Here is an 18,743-nt window from a genome sequence, read left to right on the forward strand (position 1 = left end):
AAAAAAAAAAAACTAAAAACAGGCCCAGGGATGAAATTTGAATGCAACAAAACAGGGTATGGAGAGGGAGTAAATGATCGCAGGAGACAATCTTCATTCGCAGTTTTACTACTAGTAAAATGAAACAATATTTTGTGCCATTACTGGGATTATTTGTGTGCGCTTTTATTCCACTTTTTGTAGTTTTAAGACATCACTTCCATGCAAATGGCTCCTTGAATAGCGATATCCTTGCATGATTTGCTAGACAACCTAAATATGGCAAAGGAAGTAAGATTTGGCAATACTGAATTTACCATGTGTAAAGAAAAAAAAAAAAAAAAACACTTACTCCGTCTGTAAGGAAAATATAAAATTCTTTATTTAAAAAATTTTCACAGCTATAAAAATTATGTATGCACAATGTTTTATGATGGCATGCTTCTTCTGTTACATTGACAAATAGGTCAAATCTGTTATTTGCATTCCCTTTCAGATCTTCAACCTCGTTACCTGCTAGACAAAGAACATAATATTGTGTTATATTGGCGGGGGGGGGGGGACCACAAGTACAATCACATCCACAATCATAAAATCTGTAATAAACTGCAATAAATGTTCCTTCTATAAGAGAACTGCCTGTAGCCCAGTACAATATAACCTCAGTTTGTATAACTTGCTGGGACACCAGAAGTCTTGTGCAATTTTTGCATCTGAACCGAGGCAGGGGGTTTATGGTGTACTGCCAAATGACACGTAATACTTTCGATTCTTCCACTACAAATATTTTGAGCAACATGAGAACAAAGTGGAATGTGCCCATCTTAAAGAAGCACTCCTTTAGAGTTTTTATTGTCTTAACATATTGTCGTTCATCTAATATAGCACTGTGTACTTTACAATTGCGCATTTTGCCTTTTTACCCAATTAATTCTTCTTTTATCTGCTCTGTAGAAACAGGAAGTCTTGTCCCAGCATTGATCATTCACCTCTTCACTTCCTGACCCAGCTGCTCCCTCCTCCCATCTGAATGGGACTTTTGCAGTGACTGACTCCTACAGTGAAAATGTACCTGTTTCTACCTAGAGCTTAGAAGGAGTCAGCTAGTCAGTTTTTAGTCACATGATGTCATAGACCTAATAGAAAAGAAGAATTAGCTGGGTAGAAGGGCACAATGAGCAATTGTAAGTACACAGTGCTACATAATATGATGACTGCAATATATTAAAGGGAACCTGTCACCCTCAAAATGGCTGGTGAGGTAAGCTCACCGGCATCAGGGGCTTATCTACAGCATTCTGTAATGCTGTAGATAAGCCCCCGATGTTACCTGAAAGAGGAGAAAAAGACGTTAGATTATACTCACCCAGGGGCGGTCCCGCTGCGGTCCGGTCGGATGGGTGTCTCCGGTCCGCTCCGGCGCCTCCCATGTTCATTCCATGACGTCCTCTTCGGGTCTTTACGCCGAGGCTCCGGCGCAGGCGTACTTTGTCTGCCCTGTTGAGGGCAGAGCAGAGTACTGCAGTGCGCAGGCGCCGGAAAGGTCAGAGAGGCCCGGCGCCTGCGCACTTCAGTACTTTGCTCTGCCCTCAACAGGGCAGACAAAGTACGCCTGCGCCGGAGCCTCGGCGTAAAGACCCGAAGAGGACGTCATGGAATGAACATGGGAGGCGCCGGAGCGGATCGGAGACACCCATCCGACCGGACCGCAGCGGGACCGCCCCTGGGTGAGTATAATCTAACGTCTTTTTCTCCTCTTTCAGGTAACATCGGGGGCTTATCTACAGCATTACAGAATGCTGTAGATAAGCCCCTGATGCCGGTGAGCTTACCTCACCAGCCATTTTGGGGGTGACAGGTGCCCTTTAAGAAGATACAAGTTTTGATGGGAGGGTTTCCTAAACAATTTTGAGTCTTACTCTTAACGTGCAATATACTGTATTTTTCAGACTATTAGACACACTTCCTCCCCCTCACATTTTGGGGGAAAACGGGTGCATCTTATAGTCGGAATGTAACATACTTACAATTAGCGAGGTGGCAGCAGGAGTCGGGCGATTCTTCTGGTGGTCTGACGCTGCAGGGCGATAATCTCACTCCTATCCCGATGCGGCAGATCGGTGGTGCGGGGGCTCCGGCGACATTGGGAAAGCTCGGAGCCCCTGCACTTCCATTGCCTTGATGTCGTGGCCTCCGGGAAAATGGCCACCGGAAGCAGCGCATGCACAGATTGAGATCTCAGCAATGATCTCTATCTGCACATGCGCCACCTCCGTCCGGAGGCCATTTTCCCGGAGGCCACAGCATCAAGGCAATGGAAGTTCAGGGGCTCCAGGCTTTCACAAAACGTCACCGAAGTCCCCACACCACCGAACCTGTAGCACCAGCCTTGGGATGGGATTTTCAGGAAATAACTGCATCGCAGGAATGGATGTGCGGGGGGCTCCAGGCTTTCACAAGATGTTGGTGGAGCCCCACACCACCAAACCTGCCTCACCAGTCAGGGTCATATATTAAACATTTCAGATTGTAAATATTTAACAAGCCTTTTCCTTTTATCCAGGGGCCAACTGCAAGAGTGTTACTGTGGTGACAAATTGTCACTTACCTTCCTCAGCTCCAGCGCCGAGTCTCCACGGCTGCTCATGGTACCTTATTGTATGCAGCTCTGGCGTCACGTCGACAGTCGTACAGACAATACCTGGGCCCAGCAGCTCATGCCATCAACTCTGGCTGTCGCCAAGATAAGTTATTGTCTGCAGAGCTCTCGACAATAACAGACCCCGGGAGAAGGGGCAGACTCCACGCCAGAGCAGAGGAAGGAGAGTACAAAAGACTTAGAAGTAACGGTCACAAGTTCTTAATGCAAGTCTGCGAACGTCTGGTTCTCAGACTTAAATTGAGTTATGACTTTCGCATTGCCCAGCACACAATGGAGTGATCCGGCAGGTCACAAACTGCTGATAAAAGATGAAGAGTGTGACTGATAAGTGTAAAACTAGGGGCAGGTAACTTAAGATTAGTAGCACCACTCCAGGGTTGCAATAAAAACAAAATAGAGGAGTGGCTCTTTAAGGTTTCCATTATTTTATATGCAAGCAGTAGTCTTTAGCATGCTTACTGCTACACCAAGAAGGAAGTCTTCAGCTAAACCATAGCAATGTCAAGAAGCCCAGCCTGTGCTGTAGGAGGCTTTAAAGGCAGATGCCATCTGAAATCATGCACACCTGACTTAAAAATGTGGATCAAAAGCAAGGTGAGGGCGCATGAACACACAACACAGCATGCTGAGAAAATTTACCTGTAAGAATTCCATAGGTTTGGGCCGCATTCACATGTATACTATTTCACTGGTTGCGACGTAGGTCAGCCTATGTCAGACTGCTTGTCCATTTTTCAAGTCACTGCTAGAATTCCAGCAAAAGAAAAACCGTACTAAGAATCTTGCAAATGGTTATGTTGGACTTTAAAAAAAATGACAAATTAATGGTTAAAAGCTAATTCATTAGCTAAACTGTAAACTCAATCATCTCTTTGAATAAAAGAAAATAGGATCTTACCTACAGAGGTTTAACTGAAGCTTAGCACTACTTTGCTCTACCCCCTCAGCTTTCGCAGACATCCTTAATCTAGTGTAGCACAAACTTTTTTTCCAGAACTTTAGCTCAGTGTATAACGACTGAACTTAGAAATCGTTCAAGGCTTCTCTTCTACTAGACCTGTGTCTCTGGGTTGAGTACCTCGCTGGAAATATCGCCTTTTACTTGCCACGGAAGAAGCAGCTGCATCTAAAAGATCTGAACAGGAGCTTCTCTTTGCAGAGATCCCCTTTGTTATCTAAATACTTTTCTAAGACTTGCAGAACACAAACACTGAACAGTATGGTAACACGATACTCATGGCTATTCCTTTCCTTTGGCATGACAAAGGCATACATCTAGAGACAAGATTTCCTTTCGAATTATTTTATTAAATGAAAGTGTACAACAGCTTAACTACACACACACTGAAAGTTTAAAGGAAACATAAAAAGTCTCATATTACACCATGATCCTGGCTAGTTTTGAACTGTTCAGAAATCTTAAAAAAAGGTTCACGTTACCTGGAACTTAAAAATTTAACATTATCAAAAAGCAATGCTGCTGCACTCTTTACAAAGACCACTACAAAGAAACAATTAAAAACCTAGTAAACTGACTCAAAAGGCGTATTTTACAGTCCTTCCTCCATTGTAAGGTAAAGTACTTAAATATATTCCAATCCATTCACAAAATGGCTCTCTGCATCTGCTCTGGTGTCTTCTGTCATATCACTGCATGTTCTATGCATGACTGAGATAATGACTCCTTAAACTTTGTAATCTCGATAACCTGCAGCTGCGTTACCTCTGGGCTCTCATCCTCTCCTATTTATACAGTGAAGCCTGTTTCAACAGAAGTAAAGAGTAAAAAGAATAGGTTATGATATGATCCATCTAGCCAGTTAAAAGACAATACTATCCTGATAAGCTTAGCCTGTAGCTAACCAAATGTGTTTATATGAACAAAATTCAATTACAGCTACTGTGCCCAGTTAGAAACCTCACTCACCCAGGTGTTGACTGGAAATTAGTAGCGATTTCTCCCTCCTCCATATCCACCGCCGCTGCCTCCACCTCCACTTCCTGGACCATAGTTTCCTAGGAAAAATAATTCAAATACATATACACAGAAATCCATTGACTATTTTGGGGTAACACACCTAATACATTTCCAGTTACAAAATTTCTGAAACATCCCCAAATTCATGTTTTTTCTTTTAGGTATTGTCACACAAGTGGCAATCACGAGTGTTTGTAGCTTACCACCACCATATGGTCCTCCCATGTTCCTGCTGCCACCGAAGTTACCTCCGCTTTTCATTGGGCCATAGTTTGATGACTGCTGATTGTAGTTTCCAAAGTCATTGTAGTTTCCTCCACCACCACCACCGTAGTTTCCTAAGGTGACAAGCGAGTTGTCAGCAAAGTTGACTTTGCAGAGAAACTATAAGGGATAGTTTTGCCCCCCTAAACGGTCTGCACGGTCCCAACTTTACAAAGGCTTGTAGACGAGATCCTGCAGGGGTTTATTCCCCAGCTTTGAGTCTGGGCTTAACTATCTACTGCAGTAAGATAGAGGCAGCTATTGCTGCAGCTAGTTATCAGACAAGGGGTAGTAAGGACATCTCTGAACAACTTAAGATTTTATTTTTTTATGCATTTATCATTTTATTTTTTCAATTAAAGCCAAAGATCACAGAAATGGCTCATTGTGTGCGTTTTCTATGCTTCGTGTCCCTTCATCACTGAAGTCACCACATTACCTCCACCATAGTTGTCATATCCACCGCCATAGCCACCACCTTGATTTCCATAGCCAGGGCCGCCGCCGCCACCACCACCATATCCACCTCGTCCACCACCATAACCTTGTCCGCCACCAAAGTTTCCACCTGGATGAATGTAACAATGTCAGTAACACAATACAACAATCTTCTTACTGCACTGAGTTAAGAGCAGAGCCAATAAACATTTATTTATAGGACACTTTGTGACCTGCTGCTAGTTCGTGTTGTAGAGAGCTACAGTTTTGCAGTAGAAAATTCTGATACTATTAGGAATCGATTTAGAAGAAATTCCTGTCCTTAAAGGGAACCTGTCACCCCCCCCTCAGGCGTTTGTAACTAAAAGAGCCACCTTGTGCAGCACTATTGCTGCATTCTGACAAGGTGGCTTTTTAGTTACAAACGCCTGTACACGCTGAAATAGACACTTATAAAACGTGTCCCCACATACCTTGAATCCGTCCCGGAGGCGGGACTTTGCTTCCTAATGAGACGCCGCACAGCCGTCACTCCGGGCGCCGCCTCCTCTGCCAGCATTATCGTCCCCGGCGCCTGCACTGTAATTTTTTTTCCGGGCATGCGCAGTTGCGCTGCCCTTCTTAGTTAAAGCGCAGGCGCCGGGGACGATAATCCAGGAAGAGGAGGCGGCGCGCACAGGCCCAGAGTGACGGCTGTGCGGCGTCTCATTAGGAAACAAAGTCCCGCCTCCGGTACGGATTAATGGTATGAGGGGACACTTTTTATAAGTGTCTATTTCAGCGTGTACAGGCGTTTGTAAAAATCCACCTTGTCGTAATGCAGCAATAGTGCTGCACAAAGTGGCTCTTTCAGTTACAAACGCCTGAGCGGGGTGACAGGTTCCCTTTAATGTCAAATCAAAGCCAAGCCAGGTCACTGGAGAACTTGCAGAAATTTCAGAAAAACCTGTCACATATTAATATACAGTACAGTAGGTAAGAGCATTTGTACAAGCGTGTGTACACATATCAGGCTTATAGCTCCACACTTGAAGTGTAGATTTACTGCCAAGGACTATATCAGATATTGATTTTGAAACAGTTTTTCCGATTTTTTTAGAACTTAGATCAACTCCTTGCCATTTAATTTACAGTTCATGAAAAGCATACAAGAATTTGAGGAGAATTTAAAACTTAAGAATTTAGCTACAGGAAAAAAATAAAACTTACCTCCTTGACCACCACCGTATCCATTGTAGCCGTCACCATATCCACGACCACCACCACCATAGCCATCTATCAGAGGAAAAGAGTGATGGTGTTAAAGTTTGGCAATTATTAAATTTCACTTCAATGCTAAATTATGTATAGTCTCCATGTAAAGGAGCTAGTATCACCCGTTTCAACATACATTTTCACGACGCAATGCTTTAGGAAGTTAAGATTTCAATATATTCTTTAGTTTGGAGACTTCAAATGCATTATTTGCGCTATAAACAGGTCTATAATCGTAAATAATATATTGTGACGTACCAGAACCCCCTCTGAAGTTGCTGCCAGGTCCTGAGCCAAAGTTTCCGCCACCGCCGCCACCACGGGAGTCACCAAAACCAAAGTTACCTACAAAATAAATATACATTCAGAATGTGCTTCATAAGCCTGAAGACTGTAAACCTGCACATAATGGCTGGATGCATACCTCCCCTGCTGCTCCTAGTGTTCTGTACTTCATGCATTTCTTGCCTTGATAACGCCTTCCTGACTTCTGCATTGTGTCCGTTTATGGTGTGATACTTTTGCACTACAAGAGATTCCGTTTAGGTTGCTTGATAGCATCTTCGAGACAATAACATAAGAGCAAAGAATAAGACACTCACAGACAATTTTATCCACAGGATCATGGTCATCGAATGTCACAAAGCCAAAGCCTCTCTTTTTGCCAGATTGTTTATCTGTGATAACTTCAATGCTGTCAATTTTTCCATATTCTACAAAATATTCCCTGAGGTGATGTTCATCAGTGTCTTCCTTGATGCCGCCAACAAAGAGCTTCTTAACTGTAACATGTGCTCCGGGCTTCGCAGATTCCTGGGAAAGAGAACCCAAGTGAGACAAAATAGACGCAACAGGAGACCTCATGACATCAGAAGATGTAAACATGTAATTACCTCTCTTGCTACAGCTCGCTTGGGCTCCACAACTCTTCCGTCAATAGAATGGGGCCTGGAGGACATGGCATCGTCAACTTCATTCATAGAGGAGAAAGTCACAAACCCAAAGCCCCTGGATCTTTTGCTTGCAGGGTCCCTCATGACCTATAGGAGGAAAAAGAACTATACTATATACAATCTCTATTTTAATTTTAGACAACTGATATTTTAATGCTTATTGAAATTATTGTGTTATTCTTTATTCCAAAAAGGCACAAAAAATAAGCATATTGGAATTTGAATCAACACTGGCAATTTTGATGCACACACAAAAAAAAAAAAAAAAAGCCCAAGCCCTTAGATGACTATATGGTGTTCCTCAGAGGCATCCATTTCACACAATCATAATTTTTATTTATATAGCGCCAACATATTTCGCAGCACTTTACATTATAGAGGCGACTTGCACAGACAATAGACATTACAGCATAACAATAAACACAGATCAAAACAGATACCAAGAGGAATGAGGGCCCTGCTCGCAAGCTTACAAACTGAGGAAAAAGGAGAGACACGAGAGGTGGATGGCAACTGCTTTTGTTGTTCAGACCAGCCATAGTGTAAGAATCGGGTGTTCATGTAAAGCTGCATGAACTGGTTATCAGCCTAAGTATGTAACAGTACAGACACAGAGGGCTAATAAATGCATGAAGCATGTGAGAACATGATGCGAGGAACCTGGTTATGGTAAAAAAAATTTGAATGGGTCCCACAGGTATAGTTAGGTTAATGCGTTGAGGCGTAGACCAGTCTGAACAAATGCGTTTTTAGGGCACGCTTTAGGCTTCTTTCACACTAGCGTCGGGCTCGGTCCGTCGCAGTGCGTCGGGCCGAGGTCCCCGACGCTAGCGTTGTCTCTGCCGCACAACGGGGGCAGCGGATGCATTTTTCCAGCGCATCCGCTGCCCCATTGTGAGGTGCGGGGAAGTGCGTGGAGGTGGGGGCGGAGTTCCGGCCGCACATGCGCGGTCGGAAAAAGCGGACCGTCGGGAGCAAAAAACGTTACATGTAACGTTTTTTGGTCCCGACGGTCCGCCACAACACAGCGCAACCGTCGCTGATGGCAATGCGTCGCTAATGTAAGTCAATGCAAAAAAAAACGCATCCTGCAAGCACTTTTGCAGGATGCGTTTTTTTCGGCAAAACGACGCATTGCAGAAAACGCCAGTGTGAAAGTAGCCTAAGACTGAGGATTAATAGTATTAACTTGGGTAGTGCATTCCAAAGAATTGGTGCAGCACGTGAAAAGTCTTGGAGACGGGAGTGGGAGGTTCTGATTATTGAGGATGTTAACCTCAGGTCATTAGCAGAACGGAGAGCACAGGTAGGGTGGTCGGCTGAGACCAGGGAGGAGATGTAGGGTGGTGCGGAGCCATGGAGTGCTTTGTGGATGAGGGTAATAAGTTTCTACTGGATTCTGGAGTGGATGGGTAACCAGTATAATGACTGGCACAAGGTAGAAGCATCGGTGTAATGATTGGTGAGGAATATGATCCTGGCTGCAGCATTCAGGACAGATTAGAGAGGGGAGAGTTTGGTAAGAGGCCGATTAGTAGAGAGTTACAATAGTCCAGATGAGAATGAATAAGGGAGACAGTAAAAACACTAAGTTTTTGCAAAGTCGAAAGTAAGAATAGGTCAGATTCTAGAAATGTTTTTGAGGTGCAGATAACAAGAGCGAGCCAGTGATCGGATGTGGGGGGTGAATGAAAGCTCGAAATCAAGTATGACCCAAGGCAGAGGGCATGTTGCTTGGGAGTAATGGTGGAACCACACACGGAGATGGCAATGTCAGGCAAAGGTAGGTTAGTAGAGGGAAAGAACACGAGTTCAGTTTTTGAAAGGTTCAGTTTCAGATAGAAGACATGATGTTAGAGACAGCGGTAAGACAATCACTGGCGTTTTCTAAAAAGGCAGGCGTGATATCAGGAGAAGTGTATATTTGGGTGTCATCAGCATAGAGATGGTACTGGAAACCAAATCTACTGATTGTATACCACCCCTATTGGACAAACAAAGAGGGGGCCTAGGACTGATCCTTGAGGAACCCCAACAGTAAGGGGAAGGTGAGAGGAGGAGGAACCAGCAAAACATACAGTGAAGGATCGGTCAGATAGGAGGTGAACCAGGAGAGAACGGTGTCCTTGAGGCCGATGGAGTGTAGCATAGTGAGGAGCTGATGATCCAGTGTCGAATGCTGCAGAGATCCAAGAGAATTATCATGGAGTAGTGACCATTAGATTTAGCTGTTAGTAGATCATTACTTTAGTGAAGGCAGTTTCAGTAGAGTGTAAAGAGCAGAAACCAGATTGAGGCTATGTGCACACGCTGCGGACTGGTGTGCGAATTTTTCCGCACCGATTTTGATAAATCTGCAGGGCAAAAACACTGCGTATTTCTTGCGGATTTAGTGCAGATTCTACTGCGGTTTTACACCTGTGGTTTTTTTTTTTTAATATGGAGCAGGTGTAAAACCTCTGCAGAATCCGCACAAAGAATTCACATGCTGCGGAAATTAAACCGCTGCGCTTCCATGCGTTTTTCCGCATGTGCACAGCGGTTTTTATTTTCCATAGGTTAACATGGTACTGTACACCGCATGGAAAAACGCTGCGGATCCGCAGTAAAAACCGCAACGTGTGCACATACCCTGAAGAGGGTCGAGAAGAGAGTTATCTGAGAGATATCGGATAAGACGGAAGTGGACCAGGCGTTTGAGGAGTTTATAATAAATAATTTAGAGATGAAGGGAAGATTAGAGACAGGTCTCTAGTTAGCGGCACAGTTTTGGTCGAGGGATGGTTTTTTAAGTAATGAATGTATGATGGCATGCTTAAATGAGGAGGGAAAGCTACAGGGAAAAAAAAAGGAGGTTGAATTATTATTATTTTTTTTTTTGCGAGAGGTGACAGCAGGGGATGTGACGGAACGGGGTCACTGGTGCAAGTGGTCGGGCAAGATGCAAGGAGACTGATTACTTCTTCTGTGACTGGTTTAAAGTCAGAGAGTGAGCTACATGCAGTGGGGGAGGGAAGACAGTGCATGGTATGAGGGGATTTGGAGATAATTTCCTGTCTGATATGGTCAATTTTTTCTTTGAAGTAATTGGCCAGATCGTCAGAGCAGAGATCCGTGGTTGGGGCCTGCACTCTTGGGTTGAGTAGGGAATGAAAAGTGTCAGATAAGTTTAGGTTTATTGGACAGCGAGGTGATGAGGGTGTTGAAATAGGTTTGTTTGGAGAGGTGAAGGGCAGAGTTGTATGTTTTAAGCATAAACTTATAATGGATGAAATCTTCAGGTAGATTATATTTTCTCCACAGACTTTGGCGCACCTGGAGCACCGCTGCAGGAAACGTGTTTGCAGCGTGTGCCATGGTTGTTGCAGTCTGTGCCGAGATGTTCTATGTATAGGAGGTGCAATTTCATCCAGGACACTTTGCAAGGTTTCATTGTAATGTTTCAGTTCAGAATCAGGACATGAGAGGGAGGAGATAGGGGCCAATGAGGACTGCAAGTTCTTCATAAGTTTCTGGGTGTTAATGGCCGATATGTTTATATAAGTGTGGAACGTGGGGGTGACCTGAGCGGGATAGCAGTTCTTGATAGAGAATGAAAGAAGATTGTGGTCAGAGAGCGGGAGAGGGTAGTTTGTTAAATTGTCCACTGAGCAAAGCCTGGAGAAGACGAGGGAGTTTCCGTCTTCATGCGTTGGGAGTTAGTATGCTGCGAGAGGCATTATATGCCAAACGTGATGTGAACGTGACCTTAAAATAAAAGCACATGCGACACAGTAACAGAAGTCACTATTCTCATACACCACGTGTAGAATTTACAATTCATACGCAAGACATAAATAACACTACAAACACAAGGACCAGTGGACATAACCGGATGCTGAGGATTTTCAAGCTTGCATTATATTGTGTTACATTTACACCCTGTGCACCATATAAGCAGGAATAAACGTAACACCGGAGGATTACGTACAGGAAAGTATCTGCCAAAAAGCAAAGCACAAGCGAGAGGAAACAAGCTGCAGTTATAGGAAGGGGACTGAGCAGCAGGTCAAGAGAAATCTTCGGCTCCCTCTGCAGGGAAAGTACGGTATTATGTGCTGGGCACGCATGGACTGATCTACTGGAGAAAGCTGGCAGCAGTCAGGTAGTGGCGGAATCAGTATTAAATGGACTGTATCATAAAATATATAATAAATAGGGTTCAGTAGTATAATGCAGGGTGTGCTGTAAATGTTTTCATAATTTAGGGAAGTTGTGAAATGTCCTATAAATGTCTGTTCTGTTCCTGATCTAATGATCTGGGCTTTTAGCGGAGATGAATCTGTGCTGCACTTTATGTACATGCTCAGTAGCGACCAGAGCTGTGGATTGGAGTCAGAAGTCAGGGAAATTGGGGAGTCAAGAGTCGTGGTTTGGCTTATGGCCATCTGACACCGGGGTACAGGGTGGATGAAAATGGAGCCAATGAGTGGTTCTACTTCAAAGTATTGTAAAAACAGCACAAGAGCAGTTTCTACCCCAGACACAATAGTACAAAGTGTCCGACGCCGGCCAGTAGTGACAGCCAGGGCCAACCACAGCCACCACTACCAACCCCATCAAAACTGGTAATTACGGCACTCATGTGGTTGGTGCCCAAGTAGCATCCTATTCCATGTAAATCTTGTAGAAAACTTGGCACTAGGTAAATGCTGGAAGCAGATCTCTTATTTAGTGCAGCTGATCCTGAGCGTTGTTTTCTGCCTGTAGCCCTGTGCACACTGCTATCTGACTGATGACGGTCACTGTAGGACCAGAACGCTCCGTTACTGTTGGATGGTCAGCCTCCCACCCCAGCAGGCTGCTCCGCTTACCACGCAGTCCGTCAGCTTCCCCCATTGCTCGTAGTACTTCCGCAGACTCTCCTCGGTGGTCTCGAAGCTCAGGCCCCCGATAAACAGCTTACGGAACTGTTCCTTCTCCCTCTGCAAAACAACACAGAATAAACAAGTCGCCGCGTGTTATAATAAAGGGCAAATTATAAAGAGAATTCCTGTCAGGAGAAGCTGAGGAGACCGGGAAAAGCCGAGCACAACGCGGCGGGCGGGCGGGCGGCCGCCATCACGGGGCTGAGGAGACAAGATGGCGACTGAGAAGGAACAAGCGGAGCCGGTGTAGCATCAGCCACTACCTGCCGCGTCACGACAGCTCTCACCCCGGTATCTCACAGCAGCCCTGAGGGGAGTAACGGAAAACCCGGCGGAGCCAACATAACTCACCTCCATGGCGGCCCACACACAAGCGGAGATAAATAAAAAGAAAATAAATTATGCGATGAAGCGACGAGTCCGCCTCTCCCCAGCGACGGCTCTGCGCTTAATGGCGCCCGGACAGACCTCCTTCTAGAACTTTCCCTAGCCGACGGTTAGTCACGCCCATAAGCGGCCATATCTTGTGTCTGCACAGCCAATACGAGCGAAGACTAGGGCAGTGGGCGTGTCCTACCGCTGTCATTCTCACGTCTGCCGTTCTAATATCTTTCCCAGCAGAGCAGGAGCCGCGCCGTTTACGTAAGAGCGCGCCGGGAAATGGAGGCTGCGGGATACAAACAGCGCTGGCTGCTCTGTGAATAAGGCTACGCCCTAACGCTACAGAGGAGGACCGGTCTACGTCTGTCCGTGTCCGTGGGGGAGGCGGGATTATGGGACGGGGACTGGGGCTAATGTCGTCCATTGTTTGATTGACGCTCGTGTATTTACTGTTATCTGTGCAGGGTCCATCACATTACCGCACTGGTACAATGGAGAGCAGCGTGTACCTGATGTCAGGACATACCATTCTCAGTGCAATGTGAGCGCTGATCTACAGGGTCATTACATGGTATAAATGTACTGCAGAGAAAATGACCACCCCCGGGTTAGCCCCCCCTTATTGAGAATTTGGGTAAAAAATGATTCCATTCGTTAGATCTTTGTTAGATCCGGTTTGATCAACCAAAATTAACGTTAGATCTCCCCTACAAAATTAGATATTTACGATCTATTTCAGGGGGGGCTAACCCGTAGCTAACCCCCCTACTTTGAAATTTGCCGTTTTTTGGATGGATTCTAATAGATATTCGTTAGATCCGGTTTGATCAGCAAAAATTAACGTTAGATCTCCTTTCCTTCCCGAGATATTGGGGGCGTCAGGTGGGGGGTTAGCTACGGGTTAGCCCCCCCTACTTTGAAATTTGCCATTTTTTGGATGGATTCTAATAGATATTCGTTAGATCCGGTTTGATCAGCAAAAATTAACGTTAGATCTCCTTTCCTTCCCGAGATATTGGGGATGTCAGGTGGGGGGTTAGCTACGGGTTACCCCCCCCTACTTTGAAAGTTGCCATTTTTTGGATGGATTCTAATAGATATTCGTTAGATCCGGTTTGATCAGCAAAAATTAACGTTAGATCTCCTTTCCTTCCCGAGATATTGGGGGCGTCAGGTGGGGGGTTAGCTACGGGTTAGCCCCCCCTACTTTGAAATTTGCCGTTTTTTGGATGGATTCTAATAGATATTCGTTAGATCCGGTTTGATCAGCAAAAATTAACGATAGATCTCCTTTCCTTCCCGAGATATTGGGGGCGTCAGGTGGGGGGTTAGCTACGGGTTAGCCCCCCCTACTTTGAAATTTGCCGTTTTTTGGATGGATTCTAATAGATATTCGTTAGATCCGGTTTGATCAGCAAAAATTAACGATAGATCTCCTTTCCTTCCCGAGATATTGGGGGCGTCAGGTGGGGGGTTAGCTACGGGTTAGCCCCCCCCCCTACTTTGAAATTTGCCATTTTTTGGATGGATTCTCATAGATATTCGTTAGATCCGGTTTGATCAGCAAAAATTAATGTTAGATCTCCTTTCCTTCCCGAGATATTGGGGTGTCAGGTGGGGGGTTAGCTACGGGTTAGCCCCCCCTACTTTGAAATTTGCCATTTTTTGGATGGATTCCCATAGATATTCGTTAGATCCGGTTTGATCAGCAAAAATTAACGATAGATCTCCTTTCCTTCCCGAGATATTGGGGGCGTCAGGTGGGGGGTTAGCTACGGGTTAGCCCCCCCCTACTTTGAAATTTGCCATTTTCTGGATGGATTCTCATAGATATTCGTTAGATCTGGTTTGATCAGCAAAAAATAACATTAGATCTCCTTTCCTTCCCGAGATATTGGGGTTGTCAGGTGGGGGGTTAGCTACGGATTAGCCCCCCTACTTTGAAATTTGCCGTTTTTTGGATGGATTCTAATAGATATTCGTAAGATCCGGTTTGATAAGCAAAAATTATTGTTAGATCTCCTTTCCTTCCCGAGATATTTACAATCTTTTTCTGGGGGAGGGGGCTAACCCGTAGCTGTCTGAATGCAAAATCCTACAGAGACAAGTAGCGGCTGGGAAAATTCATTGTGGCGGTCTGGACTAGAAATAGGAAAAGCAAATGACCCCAGTAACAGCAAACATCGCATGTGACCATTCGATATAAGGCCTCTTTCACATGATCTTAGATTTGTTGTGTAATACTCTGTTTTTCACGCATGTGTATTTCACGATGAAATGTACCCATTGAAACCGATGCGTTTATTCTCATGTGTTATTTTCACGCATACGCAAATGCGTGTAAAAAAAAATACAGCATGTTCTATTTTGTAGCATATTACACGATTAGCCCATTAATACAAATCACTGGGCTGCGTGAAATACGACGGTAAATACGCAGTGAGAACGCTGTATTTTTAACGCGCGCAATACGCATATGATCGTGTGAAAGAGGCCTAAAGGTAACAATCACTAGTGCGGTCTGCAGAGCGCCTGTGGAGCTAGTTTCTGCCTATCTATGGTCACTGTAAGGGGGTAATATTGGTCTTTGCATGGTGTTTTATTTAGTCACAGTATGGCAGTATTATTTTATTACTACGTTGGTGTAACTCTCATCAGAGTGGGGGCAAGTAGGAAATCTTGGGTGAGTTCCCACACTTTTTTCCCAGAACTTGACCCCTGGTAGTACCTGATCTGTAATCCAATGTGAGCATGTGATGTATGGTGCTGAAGGGGTTCCCTGGGATTTCCCCAGACTGCAGAACGCTGGTGGGTTGACGTCACCCTGCCAGCGGGAAAGCTCAGGTAATCCTTACACTGCCACAACAGAGAAATGCCGGTGAGCAGTGCTCCCCTGCATATCGTCCTACCACTTCACTGCAGCGGCACGGGTACTCACGGCCTCCCTTGCTGTCGGCTACCTGTGGGTCTTGTACTGCAGGGCTTGTCTGTGGTTCCCTGGCGTTTCCCTGGCATAGGACACTGGAGGGGCGACGTCACCCCACCAGCAGGAGACACCAAGGAGCCCCTGCAGTACCACATTCAGAGTTTAACCCCTTTCTGACCTTGTACGGGATAGTACGTCCAAGGTCAGAACCCCCGCTTTGATGCAGGCTCCGGCGGTGAGCCCGCATCAAAGCCGGGACATGTCAGCTGTTTTGAACAGCTGACATGTACCCGCAATAGCGGCGGGTGAAATCGCGATTCACCCGCCGCTATTAACTAGTTAAATGCCGCTATCAATTGCTGACAGCGGCATTTAACCGGCGCTTCCGGCCAGGTGGCCGGAAATGAGCGCATCGCTGACCCCCGTCACATGATCGGGGGTCAGCGATGCTTCTTTATAGTAACCATAGAGGTCCTTGAGACCTCTATGGTTACTGATCCCAGCTAGCTGTGAGCGCCACCCTGTGGTCGGCGCTCACAGCACACCTGCATTTCTGCTGCATAGCAGCGATCTAATGATCGCTGCTATGTAGCAGAGGCGATCGAGTTGTGTCAGCTTCTAGCCTCCTATGGAGGCTATTGAAGCATGGCAAAAGTAAAAAAAAAAGTTAAAAAAAATGTGAAAAAAGTAAAAAAAATATAAAAGTTTAAATCACCCCCCTTTCGCCCCATTCAAAATAAATAAAAAAAAAATATCAAACGTACACATATTTGGTATCGCCGCGTTCAGAATCGCCCGATCTATCAATAAAAGAAAGCATTAACCTGATTGCTAAACAGCGTAGCGAGAAAAAAATTCGAAACGCCAGAATTACGTTTTTTGGTCGCCACGACATTGCATTAAACTGCAATAATGTGCGATCAAAAGAACGTATCTGCACTGAAATGGTATCATTAAAAACGCCAGCTCGGCACACAAAAAATAAGCCCTCAGCCTACCCCAGATCATGAAAAATGGAGACGCTACGTGTATCGGAAAATGGCACTTTTTTTTTTTAGCAAAGTTTGGAATTTTTTTTCACCACTTAGATAAAAAATAACCTAGTCATGTTAGGTGTCTATGAACTCGTACTGACCTGGAGAATCAATGGCAGGTCAGTTTTAGCATTTAGTAAACCTAGCAGAAAAGCCAAACAACAAACAAGTGTGGGATTGCACTTTTTTTGCAATTTCACTGCACTTGGAATTTTGTTCCCGTTTTTAGTACACGACATGGTAAAACCAATGATGTCGTTCAAAAGTACAACTTGTCCCGCAAAAAATAAGCCCTCACATGGCCATATTGACGGAAAAATAAAAAAAAGTTATGGCTCTGGGAAGGAGGGGAGCGAAAAACGAACACGGAAAATCCAAAAGTTAAGAAGGGGTTAATTCCGGCTCAGACAAAACAGGTGTCATATTTAAGCAGTGTGAACTTAGCCTAAGGCCTCTTTCACACTGGCGTTGTGCACTGCACGTCGCAATGCATCGTTAAGGGGAAAAAACACATCCTGCAAAGTTGTCTGCAGGATGCGTTTTTTCCCCATAGACTAACATTAGTGACGCATTGTGACGCATTGACACACGTCGCAACCGTCGTGCGACGGTTGCGTCATGTTGCGTCGCACCGTCGGCACCAAAAAACTTTTTTGGTGTGTCGTGTGCAGCATTTCCGAACTCCGCCCCCTCCTCCCACAATGGGGCAGCGGATGCGTATAAAAACTGCATCCGCTGCCCCCGTTGTGCGGCGCTTCCACAGTATGCGTCGGTACGTCGTGCCGACGCAGCGCGACGGCCCCGTACCGATGCTAGTGTGAAAGTAGCTTAAAGGTACCTTCACACTCAGCAACTTTACAACGAGAACGACATCGATCCGTGACGTTGCAGCGTCCTGGTTAGCGATCTCGTTGTGTTTGACACGCAGCAGCAATCTGGATCCTGCTGTGATATCGCTGGTCGGAGCTAGAAGTCCAGAACTTTATTTGGTTGTCAGGTCGGCGTGTATCGTCGTGTTTGACAGCAAAAGCAACGATGTCAGCAATGTTTTACATGGAGCTAACGACCTGTGAGAACGGTAAGTGCGTCACCGCTACGTCACAGGATCGCTCCTGCATCGTTGTGGAGCTGCTGTGTTTGACGTCTCTACAGCGACCTAAACAGCGACGCTCCAGCGATCGGCTCGTTGTCTATATCGCTGCAGTGTCGCTGAGTGTGACGGTACCTTAAGTCAGCAGATAAACTTTAATATGCCACTATGACATATCAAAAGTTACCTGAAAGTTAACAGGTGGGATAGCAGTGGAACAGAGGAACACAGCATGATGGAGCCGATCACATGCTTATCAGCTCCCTAAGCACTGCATGATGCCATTGAAAACCATATATGGAAAAACCAGGTGGGGCAATGGCTTGAAAACCAACTTAGCTCCTTTTACATTTGCATGTAGTTTTATCAACACAATGTATCAACTTTTGAGTGATTTTGATCCCACCCTCTGTTTGACCCTTTCTTTGGATGCTCATTTTCACTTCAGTCATAAGAGCAGGCAGAGAAACACATCCTCATACAAGTGTGTTCACTAACTAAATGTGAAGGTAGGTATTGATTTCCTATGTATGGCATATTTCTATGCAGGAAGGTCTGATCTACTGTTTGTAACTATCCTATCTTTATCTGTGCATGAGTGTGTGTATGGATCTGCTGATCAATGTATGCAGATATGGATGGCAGCAGGAGAATGGATGTAGAGAGCTGTGTGTTAGGAAATTAAATCCCACTTTAGGCTGCTTTCACACTAGCGTCGTACGACGCACGTCGCTATGCGTCATTCAGGATGCGTATTTTCCCCATAGACTAACATTAGCGACGCATTGCAACACATTGACACACGTCGCAACCGTCGTGCGACGGTTGCGTCGTGTTTTGGCGGACCGTCGGCACAAAAAAACATTACATGTAACTT

General features: G+C 45.2%; 1 protein-coding gene across 3 annotated transcripts; it reads right to left on the reverse strand.

Moving 5' to 3' along the window:
* Positions 1–337: 337 nt before the first annotated feature.
* Positions 338–12,950, reverse strand: HNRNPA2B1 (heterogeneous nuclear ribonucleoprotein A2/B1). 3 transcript variants are annotated; one of them, XM_077268796.1, is made up of 12 exons: positions 12,787–12,950; positions 12,382–12,492; positions 7,469–7,615; positions 7,178–7,388; positions 7,000–7,101; positions 6,834–6,920; positions 6,531–6,596; positions 5,323–5,451; positions 4,823–4,957; positions 4,569–4,657; positions 3,281–3,386; positions 338–492 (listed from the first exon to the last, which is right to left on the reverse strand). In XM_077268796.1, exons 1-10 carry the CDS (start codon positions 12,790–12,792, stop codon positions 4,587–4,589), a joined length of 1,065 nt encoding a protein of 354 aa, XP_077124911.1. In that variant the 5' UTR covers positions 12,793–12,950; the 3' UTR covers positions 338–492; positions 3,281–3,386; positions 4,569–4,586. The 3 variants fall into 3 exon arrangements, with proteins under 3 accessions (XP_077124911.1, XP_077124909.1, XP_077124908.1); XM_077268794.1 differs by having other exon boundaries at positions 338–495; XM_077268793.1 differs by having other exon boundaries at positions 338–495; positions 3,281–4,402.
* Between the last annotated feature and the right edge of the window lie 5,793 nt (positions 12,951–18,743).

This window comes from Ranitomeya variabilis, chromosome 6 (assembly GCF_051348905.1).
Source record: "Ranitomeya variabilis isolate aRanVar5 chromosome 6, aRanVar5.hap1, whole genome shotgun sequence".
Taxonomy (NCBI): Eukaryota; Metazoa; Chordata; class Amphibia; order Anura; family Dendrobatidae; genus Ranitomeya; species Ranitomeya variabilis.

Bases quoted from the DNA above. Each gene is read 5' to 3' on its own strand.
- HNRNPA2B1 (XM_077268796.1), bottom strand. The intron at 7,616-12,381 runs GTAAGCGGAGCA...TTCCTCCTATAG, and splicing joins GGAAGCTGACGGACTGCGTG to GTCATGAGGGACCCTGCAAG. The intron at 7,389-7,468 runs GTAATTACATGT...TCTCTTTCCCAG, and splicing joins AGCGAGCTGTAGCAAGAGAG to GAATCTGCGAAGCCCGGAGC.